Source organism: Vanellus vanellus (assembly GCF_965231255.1).
Source record: "Vanellus vanellus genome assembly, chromosome: 2".
In the NCBI taxonomy this organism is placed as follows: Eukaryota; Metazoa; Chordata; class Aves; order Charadriiformes; family Charadriidae; genus Vanellus; species Vanellus vanellus.
This window is the reverse complement of record NC_138906.1, coordinates 58,653,458-58,670,141: the sequence shown is the minus strand read 5'-3', so window position 1 is coordinate 58,670,141 and position 16,684 is coordinate 58,653,458. Positions and strand designations below refer to the sequence as shown.

General features: G+C 53.7%; 3 protein-coding genes across 4 annotated transcripts in view; 1 reads left to right on the top strand and 2 right to left on the bottom strand.

The window, feature by feature from the left end:
- PDE1C (phosphodiesterase 1C) overlaps positions 1 to 14,153 on the top strand; it is a gene marked incomplete at both ends in the record, with an annotated part of 391,441 nt that extends 377,288 nt beyond the window's left edge. For both annotated transcript variants that reach the window (XM_082479397.1, XM_082479398.1), the window contains one exon: positions 13,984 to 14,153. In XM_082479397.1, the coding sequence (XP_082335523.1) occupies positions 13,984 to 14,153 (170 nt within the window). The remainder of the gene's footprint in view (positions 1 to 13,983) is intronic.
- LOC309669128 (acrosin-like) lies at positions 4,190 to 6,227 on the bottom strand (the record flags this gene model as incomplete). The annotated part of the gene is made up of 4 exons (XM_082479731.1): positions 4,190 to 4,537; positions 5,020 to 5,165; positions 5,445 to 5,710; positions 6,049 to 6,227. 4 exons carry the CDS (start codon positions 6,225 to 6,227, stop codon positions 4,190 to 4,192), a joined length of 939 nt encoding a protein of 312 aa, XP_082335857.1.
- LOC309669125 (acrosin-like) lies at positions 8,610 to 10,647 on the bottom strand (the record flags this gene model as incomplete). Its single annotated transcript, XM_082479728.1, has 4 exons — positions 8,610 to 8,957; positions 9,440 to 9,585; positions 9,865 to 10,130; positions 10,469 to 10,647. 4 exons carry the CDS (start codon positions 10,645 to 10,647, stop codon positions 8,610 to 8,612), a joined length of 939 nt encoding a protein of 312 aa, XP_082335854.1.
- Positions 14,154 to 16,684: the final 2,531 nt, after the last annotated feature.

The window sequence follows — 16,684 nt, the reverse complement described above, 5'->3', positions numbered from 1 at the left end:
GAGGTGTAGACGCCGGGCTGTTTTGCTCTTGCGCAGCCTTTGCCCCAGCTGGTCACTCCAACAAGCCAGAAGTAGTCAGCATAGTTGTCCTTGCACACGAGAGGACCACCGCTGTCGCCCTGCAGTGGAGGAGAGAGGATTAAGGTAGTGTTGGGTGGCCGCTGTCAGCAGCATGGCTGGCTCTTTCTCTCTCACAGCGCCTGCCAGAACTGCGTTCACTGCACAGAAAGGCTCTGCTCAGGTGCCGGAGCCTCCCAAACCTGGTCTGGGAGGGGATCATGGGGCTGTAAGGTAGGGCCGTCTCTCCCCTCCACACAGTGATGCTGGATGTGTGGAAGACAGCTGTTGCGGGATGGGGATCTGGCCCTATGAGCTGCCAAGAGCACTGGATGGTCTTTCTGGGCAGAGTCCCCGGCCTCTGGGGGACTGAGGGGTACTGGGTAAGGACGTGCCGATGGGGAAGGGAAGGTGAGCCCCAGCAGCAGTGGGGACCCAGCGGTGGCAGGGTGAGTCGGCAGGCAAAGCACGCGCCAGGGTATGTTTGGGCAGTTGCGACAGGGCTGCCCGTGCTTCTGGGGCTTGACTTGTAGCACGCTCCTACCTGGCAGGTGTCGATGCCACCCTGGGGATAGCCAGCGCACAAGTTGTGGGTGTGGATGCCCCCTGCGTACCACTGGCTGCTGTTACAGAGCTTGACATCGATGAGGCGGACCTTGGCCTCCTGCAGGACATCGCTTGTTCCTCCAGCTGTGAGCACAGAAAGGAATGAAGACCCGGCAGCTCGTTGCCAGTTCTCCTCCCCTGTCTGGGCGAAGCCCTTCCCGAGGGCTTGGCTTTGCAGCCTGAAGGCATTAGACTGGTGTTTCCCTTCTGTCTGGCTTGGGCAGTGGCTCAGGCCCACCTCTCCGTAGGCATACGTGCCCACAGGCTGACTCTGGCTTTCAGCTCTGCTGTCAGGAAGCCCGACCCGTCCTCCCCCACGTGCCAAGCTTGCACTCGGGACACAAGTACTTGTTGGGAACTCACATCTTGCAGTGGTGGAACCCCAGCCACTGACGTAACAGGTTTTCAGCGTGGACACTCTGAGCGAGGCATCCGGCACACAGGCGAGCTGTACGTAGGAGCTGCACTGGACGGGCTGGTCCAATTCCAGCAAGGCAATGTCGTTCCTCTCCGAGACGCTGCTATAGTGTTCGTGAACCAGGAGGCGCCTAATATTGCGCACTTGGACCTCAGGGCCCGGGCGAGTCAACTGGGTGGCCCCGATGACCACACGCCACATCGTGATGTGCCTGGAAGGCCGGAGGAAGGAGGGGTCAGAGGGAGCGTATGCACGTGCTGCAGCAGCCCAGCAGTTCCCTGCCTTCTGCTTCCCAAGGGAGAGAGGAAAGCAGGGCTACAGAGGCTTTGACTGCCCTAGCGTGCCTCAGGCATGAACCATATGAAGCTGGAGGCTGCTAGGAAGCCGTGGTGCAAGCCCAGCCTTCTCCTGAGCAGTGTCTCAGCTGGGCTGGGGAGCGCCCAGGCATTGGGTGTACTGCAGGGGAAGGCAATGGGAGTAGCCTGCGGTGCTGTGCACGGGGCTCCTGCGGTTGTGGTGGGGATATCCCGGTTCCCTGATCCTCCTTACCTGGCATTGATGAAGCAGTGGGCTGCTGTGAGCACCCACTGTGGGCTGATGAGGGAGCCTCCACATATATGGCCTGTGCCTGCTCTCCAGGGATCCTGGATGCTCACAATCCATGGCCAGGCGCCTGGCTGGGCATCTGTGCCACCCACGACGCGTGACTTGCCGTAGAGAGAAGCCATGGGCCGGAGCCCGCAGGTCCCTCTGTAACCAGAAAGTCATTACTGCTCTGCTTGACGGCTTGCTGCTGTTCAGGCTGAAGGTCAGCCGTCTTCCCTCCCCACAAGGCACCGCATGGGCAGCAGGGCCAGGGAACCCCGTGGGGCATGCAGCCGTCCACCTCTGTTTCTGCTTTAGCCCCATAGAGGAGCTGTGCCAGCAGCCTGGGTGCTGGCAAGGATCTGAGCCTCCCACCGGGGGTTCGGGAGGCTGTGGCGTGGCCACGGCGGACAAGCGGGCACCTTCCAGTGACCCCCGTAAGGGTTGCCCATGCTCCCTCCCAGAGCCTGGGGCCACTTACCCACAGCTCTCCCATGCGCTGGTCACAGGCCAGCACAGGGCCAGCAGAACGAGAAGCAGGAGAAATCTCATGGCTGCCATCAGCGGCACGTGACAGCTGCAAGAAGCGAGGGCTTGTCACCACCAGTGCAGCAGCCGACGTAGTGCCCGCAGGACTCACGGTGCCCACGGTGCCCTTGTTCCCGGGGCTGATGTCACAGAGTCGCTGGTTCTGCGTGCTGGGCACACGATGTCATAGAGTCGCTGGTTCTGCGCACTTCCCTCATGGGGAGAAGGGTAGGCAACATGGGGGTTTCCAAGCAGGAGGGGAAGCAGAAGCTGTGATCGGACAGGCTGGACTGACCCCCGCTGAATGCTCTGCTTGCGGGATGAGGGTGTGCAGGCACCGTGGCAGGCAGCAGCGCCCGGCTGCGAGCACTGGCCGGCTGACAGCTGGCAGGAAAAACACAAGTGTGGCATCACAGCCTCTTGGGCAAGTTCACTGCCAACCCGCTCCCTACAGCCGTTTGCCACCAGGTCATTTCTAAACAACAGATACACCAGAGAACATAACTACTACAGGCAGTACGCACGTGTGTGGGTGTTGAAGAGCCATTCCGGTTACAGCTGTGGCAGGCAAGCAGTGATGTGCAAGCCAAATAAGGCAGGCGTACCCAAGCCTTATCAACCTTCCTGCACAAAGCCATGCAGAGGGACCTGGACAAGCTCGAGAAATGGGCCCATGTGAACCTCATGAGGTTCAAGAAGACCAAGTTCACGGTCATGCATGTGGGTTGGGGCAACCCGCGGTATCAATACAGATTGCGGGATGAAGGGATTGAGAGGAGCTCTGCCGAGGGGCTACTGTTAGATGAAAAGGGGGACATGAGGCAGCAATTGGCGCTCACAGCCCAGAAAGCCAACCGTATCCTTGGCTGCATCAAAAGCGGTGTGGCCAGCAGGTCCGAGGGAGGTGATTCTGCCCCTCTACTCCGCTCTGGTGAGACCCCACCTGGAGTACTGCGTCCAGCTCTGGGGCCCTCAGCAGAGGAAAGACATGGACCTGTTGGAGCAGGTCTAGAGGAGGGCCACAAAGATGATGAGAGGGCCGGAGCACCTCTGCTATGAGGACAGGCTGAGAGAGTTGAGATGATTGTTCAGCCTGGAGAGGAGAAGGCTCCGGAGGTACCTACTAGTGGCCTTGCAGTACCTAAAGTGAGCCCACAGGAGAGCTGGGGAAGAACTTTTTACAAGGGCATGTAGTCATAGGACAAGGGAGAATGGCTTCAAACTGGAGGATGGTAGATTTAGATTAGAAATTTTTCCCTTTGAGGGTGGTACGGCACTGGAAGAGGTTGCCCAGAGAAGTTGTGGAAACTCCATCCCTGGAGGTGTTCAAGGCCATGCTGGGTGGGCTTTGAGCAACCTGGTCTAGTGGGAGATGTCCCTGCCTATGGCGGGGGTTTGGAACTTGATGATCTTCAAGGTCCCTTCAAACCGAAACCATTCTGTGATTCTAGATCCATGTCTCTGGGCCATGAGATAGCCCACTTTCAAGTTCACCGCTGCATTCTTCACACACAAGCGCATACACGCGCACACACACACACACACACACACAGAGGGATCCCCCCCAGTATTGGGCGTAAGCCACTGTGTGTTTCCAACTGCTGTCCTCAAGGCCTCTAGCCCGCTATGGCCTCTGTTCCCTTCTCCCACTGCCCCCTGCCCCTCCTCTCTGACCAGGAACACTTTCAGCCCTTTTGAGTGACTTTTTCCCTTTGTGCCCTGCTGTCTGCCTGCAGCCTCATTTTGTGGGTGCCGCGCAGAGAAGTCCTTGCCTTCACAGGAGACTGAATTGGGCTGAAGCATGGTTAACTGTGAAAAGTGGCAACTTTATTTCTCGAACTAAGTGGACTTCAACATCTGTGTTCCTTCAGAGGAGCGTAGGCAGGACAGAGCAGGCCTCTGACACTGAGGCTGCCTTTGGATGTGCAGGCATTGCCCCAGAAGAAACGGTGATGGTAGACTGCTGCCTGCGCTGGAGCCTGTTTGTCCTGCTCCTCAAGCCTTTCTTCCCCTCAGAAGCTGCAGGAGCTCCTGCAGCAGATTAAATAATTGCATCAGCTTCTGGTGTGGAAACGGACAGGGCTTGAAGCTGCCCGCTTGTGTTGTTGCTGGCTGTGGCTTCTCAGAGGGGCTTGAGGTGGAGACTGTCTGCGGCGTTGGAGTAGCTGTTACTGCTGGGTGTAGTCCCATCTGTACCAAGATCCAGTTGTAAAAGTGCTGCGTGGAGGTGTAGACGCCGGGCTGTTTTGCTCTTGCGCAGCCTTTGCCCCAGCTGGTCACTCCAACAAGCCAGAAGTAGTCAGCATAGTTGTCCTTGCACACGAGAGGACCACCGCTGTCGCCCTGCAGTGGAGGAGAGAGGATTAAGGTAGTGTTGGGTGGCCGCTGTCAGCAGCATGGCTGGCTCTTTCTCTCTCACAGCGCCTGCCAGAACTGCGTTCACTGCACAGAAAGGCTCTGCTCAGGTGCCGGAGCCTCCCAAACCTGGTCTGGGAGGGGATCATGGGGCTGTAAGGTAGGGCCGTCTCTCCCCTCCACACAGTGATGCTGGATGTGTGGAAGACAGCTGTTGCGGGATGGGGATCTGGCCCTATGAGCTGCCAAGAGCACTGGATGGTCTTTCTGGGCAGAGTCCCCGGCCTCTGGGGGACTGAGGGGTACTGGGTAAGGACGTGCCGATGGGGAAGGGAAGGTGAGCCCCAGCAGCAGTGGGGACCCAGCGGTGGCAGGGTGAGTCGGCAGGCAAAGCACGCGCCAGGGTATGTTTGGGCAGTTGCGACAGGGCTGCCCGTGCTTCTGGGGCTTGACTTGTAGCACGCTCCTACCTGGCAGGTGTCGATGCCACCCTGGGGATAGCCAGCGCACAAGTTGTGGGTGTGGATGCCCCCTGCGTACCAGTGGCTGCTGTTACAGAGCTTGACATCGATGAGGCGGACCTTGGCCTCCTGCAGGACATCGCTTGTTCCTCCAGCTGTGAGCACAGAAAGGAATGAAGACCCGGCAGCTCGTTGCCAGTTCTCCTCCCCTGTCTGGGCGAAGCCCTTCCCGAGGGCTTGGCTTTGCAGCCTGAAGGCATTAGACTGGTGTTTCCCTTCTGTCTGGCTTGGGCAGTGGCTCAGGCCCACCTCTCCGTAGGCATACGTGCCCACAGGCTGACTCTGGCTTTCAGCTCTGCTGTCAGGAAGCCTGACCCGTCCTCCCCCACGTGCCAAGCTTGCACTCGGGACACAAGTACTTGTTGGGAACTCACATCTTGCAGTGGTGGAACCCCAGCCACTGACGTAACAGGTTTTCAGCGTGGACACTCTGAGCGAGGCATCCGGCACACAGGCGAGCTGTACGTAGGAGCTGCACTGGACGGGCTGGTCCAATTCCAGCAAGGCAATGTCGTTCCTCTCCGAGACGCTGCTATAGTGTTCGTGAACCAGGAGGCGCCTAATATTGCGCACTTGGACCTCAGGGCCCGGGCGAGTCAACTGGGTGGCCCCGATGACCACACGCCACATCGTGATGTGCCTGGAAGGCCGGAGGAAGGAGGGGTCAGAGGGAGCGTATGCACGTGCTGCAGCAGCCCAGCAGTTCCCTGCCTTCTGCTTCCCAAGGGAGAGAGGAAAGCAGGGCTACAGAGGCTTTGACTGCCCTAGCGTGCCTCAGGCATGAACCATATGAAGCTGGAGGCTGCTAGGAAGCCGTGGTGCAAGCCCAGCCTTCTCCTGAGCAGTGTCTCAGCTGGGCTGGGGAGCGCCCAGGCATTGGGTGTACTGCAGGGGAAGGCAATGGGAGTAGCCTGCGGTGCTGTGCACGGGGCTCCTGCGGTTGTGGTGGGGATATCCCGGTTCCCTGATCCTCCTTACCTGGCATTGATGAAGCAGTGGGCTGCTGTGAGCACCCACTGTGGGCTGATGAGGGAGCCTCCACATATATGGCCTGTGCCTGCTCTCCAGGGATCCTGGATGCTCACAATCCATGGCCAGGCGCCTGGCTGGGCATCTGTGCCACCCACGACGCGTGACTTGCCGTAGAGAGAAGCCATGGGCCGGAGCCCGCAGGTCCCTCTGTAACCAGAAAGTCATTACTGCTCTGCTTGACGGCTTGCTGCTGTTCAGGCTGAAGGTCAGCCGTCTTCCCTCCCCACAAGGCACCGCATGGGCAGCAGGGCCAGGGAACCCCGTGGGGCATGCAGCCGTCCACCTCTGTTTCTGCTTTAGCCCCATAGAGGAGCTGTGCCAGCAGCCTGGGTGGTGGCAAGGATCTGAGCCTCCCACCGGGGGTTCGGGAGGCTGTGGCGTGGCCACGGCGGACAAGCGGGCACCTTCCAGTGACCCCCGTAAGGGTTGCCCATGCTCCCTCCCAGAGCCTGGGGCCACTTACCCACAGCTCTCCCATGCGCTGGTCACAGGCCAGCACAGGGCCAGCAGAACGAGAAGCAGGAGAAATCTCATGGCTGCCATCAGCGGCACGTGACAGCTGCAAGAAGCGAGGGCTTGTCACCACCAGTGCAGCAGCCGACGTAGTGCCCGCAGGACTCACTTTGCCCACGGTGCCCTTGTTCCCGGGGCTGATGTCACAGAGTCGCTGGTTCTGCGTGCTGGGCGCATGATGTCATAGAGTCGCTGGTTCTGCGCACTTCCCTCATGGGGAGAAGGGTAGGCAACATGGGGGTTTCCAAGCAGGAGGGGAAGCAGAAGCTGTGATCGGACAGGCTGGACTGACCCCCGCTGAATGCTCTGCTTGCGGGATGAGGGTGTGCAGGCACCGTGGCAGGCAGCAGCGCCCGGCTGCGAGCACTGGCCGGCTGACAGCTGGCAGGAAAAACACAAGTGTGGCATCACAGCCTCTTGGGCAAGTTCACTGCCAACCCGCTCCCTACAGCCGTTTGCCACCAGGTCATTTCTAAACAACAGATACACCAGAGAACATAACTACTACAGGCAGTACGCACGTGTGTGGGTGTTGAAGAGCCATTCCGGTTACAGCTGTGGCAGGCAAGCAGTGATGTGCAAGCCAAATAAGGCAGGCGTACCCAAGCCTTATCAACCTTCCTGCACAAAGCCATGCAGAGGGACCTGGACAAGCTCGAGAAATGGGCCCATGTGAACCTCATGAGGTTCAAGAAGACCAAGTTCACGGTCATGCATGTGGGTTGGGGCAACCCGCGGTATCAATACAGATTGCGGGATGAAGGGATTGAGAGGAGCTCTGCCGAGGGGCTACTGTTAGATGAAAAGGGGGACATGAGGCAGCAATTGGCGCTCACAGCCCAGAAAGCCAACCGTATCCTTGGCTGCATCAAAAGCGGTGTGGCCAGCAGGTCCGAGGGAGGTGATTCTGCCCCTCTACTCCGCTCTGGTGAGACCCCACCTGGAGTACTGCGTCCAGCTCTGGGGCCCTCAGCAGAGGAAAGACATGGACCTGTTGGAGCAGGTCTAGAGGAGGGCCACAAAGATGATGAGAGGGCCGGAGCACCTCTGCTATGAGGACAGGCTGAGAGAGTTGAGATGATTGTTCAGCCTGGAGAGGAGAAGGCTCCGGAGGTACCTACTAGTGGCCTTGCAGTACCTAAAGTGAGCCCACAGGAGAGCTGGGGAAGAACTTTTTACAAGGGCATGTAGTCATAGGACAAGGGAGAATGGCTTCAAACTGGAGGATGGTAGATTTAGATTAGAAATTTTTCCCTTTGAGGGTGGTACGGCACTGGAAGAGGTTGCCCAGAGAAGTTGTGGAAACTCCATCCCTGGAGGTGTTCAAGGCCATGCTGGGTGGGCTTTGAGCAACCTGGTCTAGTGGGAGATGTCCCTGCCTATGGCGGGGGTTTGGAACTTGATGATCTTCAAGGTCCCTTCAAACCGAAACCATTCTGTGATTCTAGATCCATGTCTCTGGGCCATGAGATAGCCCACTTTCAAGTTCACCGCTGCATTCTTCACACACAAGCGCATACACGCGCACACACACACACACACACACACACAGAGGGATCCCCCCCAGTATTGGGCGTAAGCCACTGTGTGTTTCCAACTGCTGTCCTCAAGGCCTCTAGCCCGCTATGGCCTCTGTTCCCTTCTCCCACTGCCCCCTGCCCCTCCTCTCTGACCAGGAACACTTTCAGCCCTTTTGAGTGACTTTTTCCCTTTGTGCCCTGCTGTCTGCCTGCAGCCTCATTTTGTGGGTGCCGCGCAGAGAAGTCCTTGCCTTCACAGGAGACTGAATTGGGCTGAAGCATGGTTAACTGTGAAAAGTGGCAACTTTATTTCTCGAACTAAGTGGACTTCAACATCTGTGTTCCTTCAGAGGAGCGTAGGCAGGACAGAGCAGGCCTCTGACACTGAGGCTGCCTTTGGATGTGCAGGCATTGCCCCAGAAGAAACGGTGATGGTAGACTGCTGCCTGCGCTGGAGCCTGTTTGTCCTGCTCCTCAAGCCTTTCTTCCCCTCAGAAGCTGCAGGAGCTCCTGCAGCAGATTAAATAATTGCATCAGCTTCTGGTGTGGAAACGGACAGGGCTTGAAGCTGCCCGCTTGTGTTGTTGCTGGCTGTGGCTTCTCAGAGGGGCTTGAGGTGGAGACTGTCTGCGGCGTTGGAGTAGCTGTTACTGCTGGGTGTAGTCCCATCTGTACCAAGATCCAGTTGTAAAAGTGCTGCGTGGAGGTGTAGACGCCGGGCTGTTTTGCTCTTGCGCAGCCTTTGCCCCAGCTGGTCACTCCAACAAGCCAGAAGTAGTCAGCATAGTTGTCCTTGCACACGAGAGGACCACCGCTGTCGCCCTGCAGTGGAGGAGAGAGGATTAAGGTAGTGTTGGGTGGCCGCTGTCAGCAGCATGGCTGGCTCTTTCTCTCTCACAGCGCCTGCCAGAACTGCGTTCACTGCACAGAAAGGCTCTGCTCAGGTGCCGGAGCCTCCCAAACCTGGTCTGGGAGGGGATCATGGGGCTGTAAGGTAGGGCCGTCTCTCCCCTCCACACAGTGATGCTGGATGTGTGGAAGACAGCTGTTGCGGGATGGGGATCTGGCCCTATGAGCTGCCAAGAGCACTGGATGGTCTTTCTGGGCAGAGTCCCCGGCCTCTGGGGGACTGAGGGGTACTGGGTAAGGACGTGCCGATGGGGAAGGGAAGGTGAGCCCCAGCAGCAGTGGGGACCCAGCGGTGGCAGGGTGAGTCGGCAGGCAAAGCACGCGCCAGGGTATGTTTGGGCAGTTGCGACAGGGCTGCCCGTGCTTCTGGGGCTTGACTTGTAGCACGCTCCTACCTGGCAGGTGTCGATGCCACCCTGGGGATAGCCAGCGCACAAGTTGTGGGTGTGGATGCCCCCTGCGTACCACTGGCTGCTGTTACAGAGCTTGACATCGATGAGGCGGACCTTGGCCTCCTGCAGGACATCGCTTGTTCCTCCAGCTGTGAGCACAGAAAGGAATGAAGACCCGGCAGCTCGTTGCCAGTTCTCCTCCCCTGTCTGGGCGAAGCCCTTCCCGAGGGCTTGGCTTTGCAGCCTGAAGGCATTAGGCTGGTGTTTCCCTTCTGTCTGGCTTGGGCAGTGGCTCAGGCCCACCTCTCCGTAGGCATACGTGCCCACAGGCTGACTCTGGCTTTCAGCTCTGCTGTCAGGAAGCCCGACCCGTCCTCCCCCACGTGCCAAGCTTGCACTCGGGACACAAGTACTTGTTGGGAACTCACATCTTGCAGTGGTGGAACCCCAGCCACTGACGTAACAGGTTTTCAGCGTGGACACTCTGAGCGAGGCATCCGGCACACAGGCGAGCTGTACGTAGGAGCTGCACTGGACGGGCTGGTCCAATTCCAGCAAGGCAATGTCGTTCCTCTCCGAGACGCTGCTATAGTGTTCGTGAACCAGGAGGCGCCTAATATTGCGCACTTGGACCTCAGGGCCCGGGCGAGTCAACTGGGTGGCCCCGATGACCACACGCCACATCGTGATGTGCCTGGAAGGCCGGAGGAAGGAGGGGTCAGAGGGAGCGTATGCACGTGCTGCAGCAGCCCAGCAGTTCCCTGCCTTCTGCTTCCCAAGGGAGAGAGGAAAGCAGGGCTACAGAGGCTTTGACTGCCCTAGCGTGCCTCAGGCATGAACCATATGAAGCTGGAGGCTGCTAGGAAGCCGTGGTGCAAGCCCAGCCTTCTCCTGAGCAGTGTCTCAGCTGGGCTGGGGAGCGCCCAGGCATTGGGTGTACTGCAGGGGAAGGCAATGGGAGTAGCCTGCGGTGCTGTGCACGGGGCTCCTGCGGTTGTGGTGGGGATATCCCGGTTCCCTGATCCTCCTTACCTGGCATTGATGAAGCAGTGGGCTGCTGTGAGCACCCACTGTGGGCTGATGAGGGAGCCTCCACATATATGGCCTGTGCCTGCTCTCCAGGGATCCTGGATGCTCACAATCCATGGCCAGGCGCCTGGCTGGGCATCTGTGCCACCCACGACGCGTGACTTGCCGTAGAGAGAAGCCATGGGCCGGAGCCCGCAGGTCCCTCTGTAACCAGAAAGTCATTACTGCTCTGCTTGACGGCTTGCTGCTGTTCAGGCTGAAGGTCAGCCGTCTTCCCTCCCCACAAGGCACCGCATGGGCAGCAGGGCCAGGGAACCCCGTGGGGCATGCAGCCGTCCACCTCTGTTTCTGCTTTAGCCCCATAGAGGAGCTGTGCCAGCAGCCTGGGTGGTGGCAAGGATCTGAGCCTCCCACCTGGGGGTCGGGAGGCTGTGGCGTGGCCACGGCGGACAAGCGGGCACCTTCCAGTGACCCCCGTAAGGGTTGCCCATGCTCCCTCCCAGAGCCTGGGGCCACTTACCCACAGCTCTCCCATGCGCTGGTCACAGGCCAGCACAGGGCCAGCAGAACGAGAAGCAGGAGAAATCTCATGGCTGCCATCAGCGGCACGTGACAGCTGCAAGAAGCGAGGGCTTGTCACCACCAGTGCAGCAGCCGACGTAGTGCCCGCAGGACTCACTTTGCCCACGGTGCCCTTGTTCCCGGGGCTGATGTCACAGAGTCGCTGGTTCTGCGTGCTGGGCGCATGATGTCATAGAGTCGCTGGTTCTGCGCACTTCCCTCATGGGGAGAAGGGTAGGCAACATGGGGGTTTCCAAGCAGGAGGGGAAGCAGAAGCTGTGATCGGACAGGCTGGACTGACCCCCGCTGAATGCTCTGCTTGCGGGATGAGGGTGTGCAGGCACCGTGGCAGGCAGCAGCGCCCGGCTGCGAGCACTGGCCGGCTGACAGCTGGCAGGAAAAACACAAGTGTGGCATCACAGCCTCTTGGGCAAGTTCACTGCCAACCCGCTCCCTACAGCCGTTTGCCACCAGGTCATTTCTAAACAACAGATACACCAGAGAACATAACTACTACAGGCAGTACGCACGTGTGTGGGTGTTGAAGAGCCATTCCGGTTACAGCTGTGGCAGGCAAGCAGTGATGTGCAAGCCAAATAAGGCAGGCGTACCCAAGCCTTATCAACCTTCCTGCACAAAGCCATGCAGAGGGACCTGGACAAGCTCGAGAAATGGGCCCATGTGAACCTCATGAGGTTCAAGAAGACCAAGTTCACGGTCATGCATGTGGGTTGGGGCAACCCGCGGTATCAATACAGATTGCGGGATGAAGGGATTGAGAGGAGCTCTGCCGAGGGGCTACTGTTAGATGAAAAGGGGGACATGAGGCAGCAATTGGCGCTCACAGCCCAGAAAGCCAACCGTATCCTTGGCTGCATCAAAAGCGGTGTGGCCAGCAGGTCCGAGGGAGGTGATTCTGCCCCTCTACTCCGCTCTGGTGAGACCCCACCTGGAGTACTGCGTCCAGCTCTGGGGCCCTCAGCAGAGGAAAGACATGGACCTGTTGGAGCAGGTCTAGAGGAGGGCCACAAAGATGATGAGAGGGCCGGAGCACCTCTGCCATTAGGACAGGCTAACGGAGTTGATCCTGGATAAGAGATGGCTCCGGAGAGATCTTACAGCCCCTTCCAGTATTTAAAGGGGACTTATAAGAAAGATGGTAAGAAACTTCTTTAGCAGGGCTTGTTGTAATAGGACAAGATGTAATGGTTTTAAACTAAGAGAGGCTCGAGTTTGAATAGAAATAAGGAAGACATTTTTAACATGGATGGTGGTGAATGAAACCCTGGCGCAGCTTTCTCAGAGGGGTGGTAAATGCCCCACCCGTGGAAAGATTCAAGGTTGGGTTGGATGGGGCTCTGAGCATCCTGATCTAGTTGAAGATGTCCTTTCTCATTGCAGGGGGCTTGGACTAGTTGACCTTTAAAGGTCCGTTCCAACCCAAACTCGTCTATGATTCTACGATTTTTATTCTCATTTTACATGTGGAGAACCTGGGGTGTATGTTATAGTCCAGGTCACACAAGAAGTCAGTGAGAAATCTGGGAACTCTGGAGTCCTGAGAGAGTGTCTTCTCCCTATCACTTTGAGTCACTAAAAGCTGAAGAAATTAGCTCTCATGGAACCTCTTTATTAACTCCATTTTAAGTATGATAAACAGCACTGTCAGTGTTCTGGATAAACCCCCTTAAACCTATTAGCCAACTCATCTCTGCTGGCAACTCCAGTAAAATTTCAGTTTACAGTAAACATTCCCCCATGCTGAGCAATGGAAAAACCAATAACAGTTTGTCTGAATCCATGCTGAGTACACAAAATGCAATTAATCTGAAAAGTGACTGTGCCTCAAAGAATAGTAACTCACCTGGATATTTTTCAGGCTTTTAATGAATGTCAGTGCAGTCTAGTTGAGAACGGGAAAGATTATGACTATGCAGAAATCTCAATGTGTATTTCTAAAGTTTATGAGATCTGTAGATTTTTTGTTTCCCAAGACATTTTAGAGTATGATTAATCACTCAAGAGTTTAACAAGATGATAGTGTGACTGTTCTAGCATTTAATGTTAGCTAGCTCGCACAGGGGATTTTTTTTCACTTCTTAGGATTCACGCTGAGAGCAATGACTTTTCTTTTAAAGTGCTTATCATGCTAATTATTGACTTATTACTTGGCTGTTTTGCAAATAATAACTAAGCATAAGACAAATACATTTTGGTCATAGCCTAGTTTAATTTTTTATTCTACCTCTGTAAAGATGTAAGAAAGCAAGACATAGATTCAAATAAACAGAGTCAAGAAGTTGAGAATAGTCAGATTCATATGTAGCCCACTTGTGACATTCACAATGGTCTGTAGTTTACTAGAAAATTATATGAAACCCCTCAGATCCACCTATTCCTGAATTCTGGGAAACATGATTTCAAGCTGAATTTATTGCCTTAAAATGACCTTGTTCAATGATATTTTGAGAACAGTGAAGTGTTTAGCTATCTACATGCAAGTGTAAAGTTGCTTCTTCATGTAGACTTTTGGCACTTTCATCTTCTGTCTAAACTGTTGGTTCCTAGCCTTGAGAATGTTCCTTGGGATTCACCTGTGTTGGTGTAGTCTTCCGGGATGTCCAAATAAGGGCATGATTTCAAGATCAAATATTCTGAAGTGCTTAATTGCTCAGTATTCCATTTTGGATATGTCTATGTTTCATTCTAGAGTTTTATGTCCATATTTATGATTTATATTTTCACATCTTTTTTTTTTTTCCTGAACCTTTTCCTAACCCTCTGTAGCTATCCATTAACCCAAAAGGGTCCTGACTCTCAGGCAGAGAAACCCTCCTTTGCACAGAGAGGCTGTGCTGAGTGGGATGGACACAGCCTCTGAAGAATTAATTTCTTGTCCACCAGCGAATGAATGCTAGGCATGGTAACCATTGTTGTCCTTCCTTTGTCACCACCAGCCATCAAACCTCAGCTGCATCACCTCAGGAGGCCCACTCACAGCTCAGGAGACTATTTCCCAGCCTTCCACAAGAAATCGGAGGAACATCCAGTGAGATGTAAGCTGCTTGACCAGAGGGGAAGGATGAAGAAGATCCAAAATATTTCCCAGAGCTGGAACAGGAAATAGCAGAAGAGATAGAGAGGCATCTTCTGGAATGACACCCCTCACAGCGGACATTGTGTAACCATTGCACAGGCCATACCACGTTGTACAGCAGCTGCAATTCTAGATAAAAGCAAGTGTATGATTTAGCTAAACAATATAATGGACATTTTGTTATAAATATTCTCAATAGCCTTCTTATTATTGCAGCATACGCCCACTTAGTACTGAAATATTAGGCTGTTACCTTAAAAGAAGTAATTGTATACCACTATCTCCTGTCAAATTGAGAAAGCAATGCTTTCCTAGATTGTTGGGCTCCTTATGGTGTTCTCAATGAGACCTTCTGCCTACCACAGGTAAGGTAACAACTCCTATTTCAGACTGCATAGGAAAGATTTTTCTTGCCTAGCAGTACTGAGAATAAATCTCCTCCTGTCACAGTGTGATAGGTATTTGGGAGAGTGGAGTACAAAGCATCCTCTCATTTCACTCATTGGAAAAAGAAGACCGAGCACAGCATTAAAATTGTGCTTTGCACAAATTCTGCTGAATGTTAAATAACGCTGATTGTCTTTTGTGGCATTAATTTAGTTGAGTTTGATCCCATGTGTTCTCTTAGTGCACAGAGTGTCCCATGGGCCTGAGTTTCACAGCCGAACATGCTCCCTTTAAAAAAGTTCCTCTTGCCCTCAGAGTTTACACCGTGAGAAACTTTCTCCAGGCTCCTGGTGATTTACGTACCACCTCAGCTCTCCCTTTCCAGGCTAGTGAACTCTGTCCTACTTGTACTCTCCTCACAAGCAAGCCTACTCTTTATCTTCCTTGCTGCTCTTTTCTATATCTTTCTTTTAATCTCATTTTGAAAAAGGAGAGGATGAGCACTCAAGATGCAAGTATACCAGAAATTTATAAAATAATTTAATGATACTTTCTGTTTCATCTTCCACGCCTTCTTGAATAGTTTCTTAAGTACTTTCCTATTTGAACCTCCTTGGCACTGAGTAGTAGTTTCTGTAGAATTATCTGTAATAAATCCTAATTAATTTATAGCCCAAACAGACATATTAAGCTGGGGAGTTGGATTTGCCTCTCCCTGTATGCATTGTTCTGTACTTAACAATGCTGAGTTGGTGCTTTTGCCAATTACACCGAAGTAAGCTGCTGCTGCTTCTTCTTCTTCCTCTTCTCCTCCTTCTCCTCCTTTTTCTTCTTCTTTCTTCTTCTTTATTCTCCTCCTTCTCTTTCTTCGTTTTCTTCTTCTTTCTTCTTCTTTAGCCTTACATGCTTCATTTCTCTTCTCTGCTTGTTTTCTTCTTCCATCTAAACCTTTTCCAAATCACATGTTCTGGATAAGCACGTTGAATAGCAAAGAATTATGACCATTTCATCCCACTCTCCCCCTCTGCCCCCTGCCTTGTTAGCCAATTATTTACACATCATAAGATCATATGTTATGAGCTTCTTTCAATCCACGGCAGCTCAGTAACTTTGACAGCAGGAGCTTGTCAGAATTAAGAACTGCAAACCATTATTGCCGCTTCCAAGGAAGTCTCAAAGATTTTTGAGGCAAGATTTCTTGTATAAAAACTAGACTGACCCCTCTCTGTTATTCTATTATTTATTTATATTTTCTAAAATTTCACTCGCTGTGAAGTCGCAGTCTGCTATACACTACAGGTTTGTAACTATGATGTCCAACATCAAAACTGTGCCAGCCAGGGTATGTAGCGCTGCTGTGTGACAGTCACACTAAAATTGTGGCTGGTTGTTGCCTGAAAAGACCGGGGTGTTTTTCCAGTGTTACGGATGCCCCTCACTCCCTTAGAGAGGATCACTGCAATTCTGGGTGCACTCGCCCTGAGGCCTGACACTTTTACACAGTGTTTTGCTAGACATCTCCACTGCCCGAGGGCTCTGATGTCAACTTGTTTCAGTTATTTTCATCCATTTTACCCCGTGCGTCATGTTTGTGGCGTTAACCTTAACCACCATCAGAACTGTGACTTCAGCAGCTGGGCTCAGTCACTGCCTAAACCAAATGCAAAGAGGAATGCACTTTAAAGCCTCCTGCTTATGAAAAGTGGTTTATCTCTAGGAATTCCCCGAGAACTGTATTTCGCTTGTAGAATACTCTGAATTGTTTTACACAAATAGGCTGTATCGAAATGCAAAATTATATTATCCTTCCAAACAAGTTTTCTGTCTGTGTCATTTCCTTCCTTTTAGGACACCTTTGGTTAACACTTTACCTAACAGACTCCTATCTGCTTGTTCTCTGGAGAAGTGGACAGCACTGGGTCACTTGCAGAAGTTAAAAGGGGAACCTCTTTTTTTTTTGCCTTACATTGTTACTGACAGTTTATTTGGGTTATTGGTTTTGTGTCACTAGCATCTCACAAAGGGAGTGATTTTTGTCTTTGTTCTTGTTTTTGTTTGGTCCACACTGTCTCCTTTGCCGTGAAGCAGAGATAAGTTGACATTGTGAATTTACTGCTGTATAGTCAAGGCACAGGAAAATTAAATGACCTACCAGAGGTGTCATGGGGAGTTTA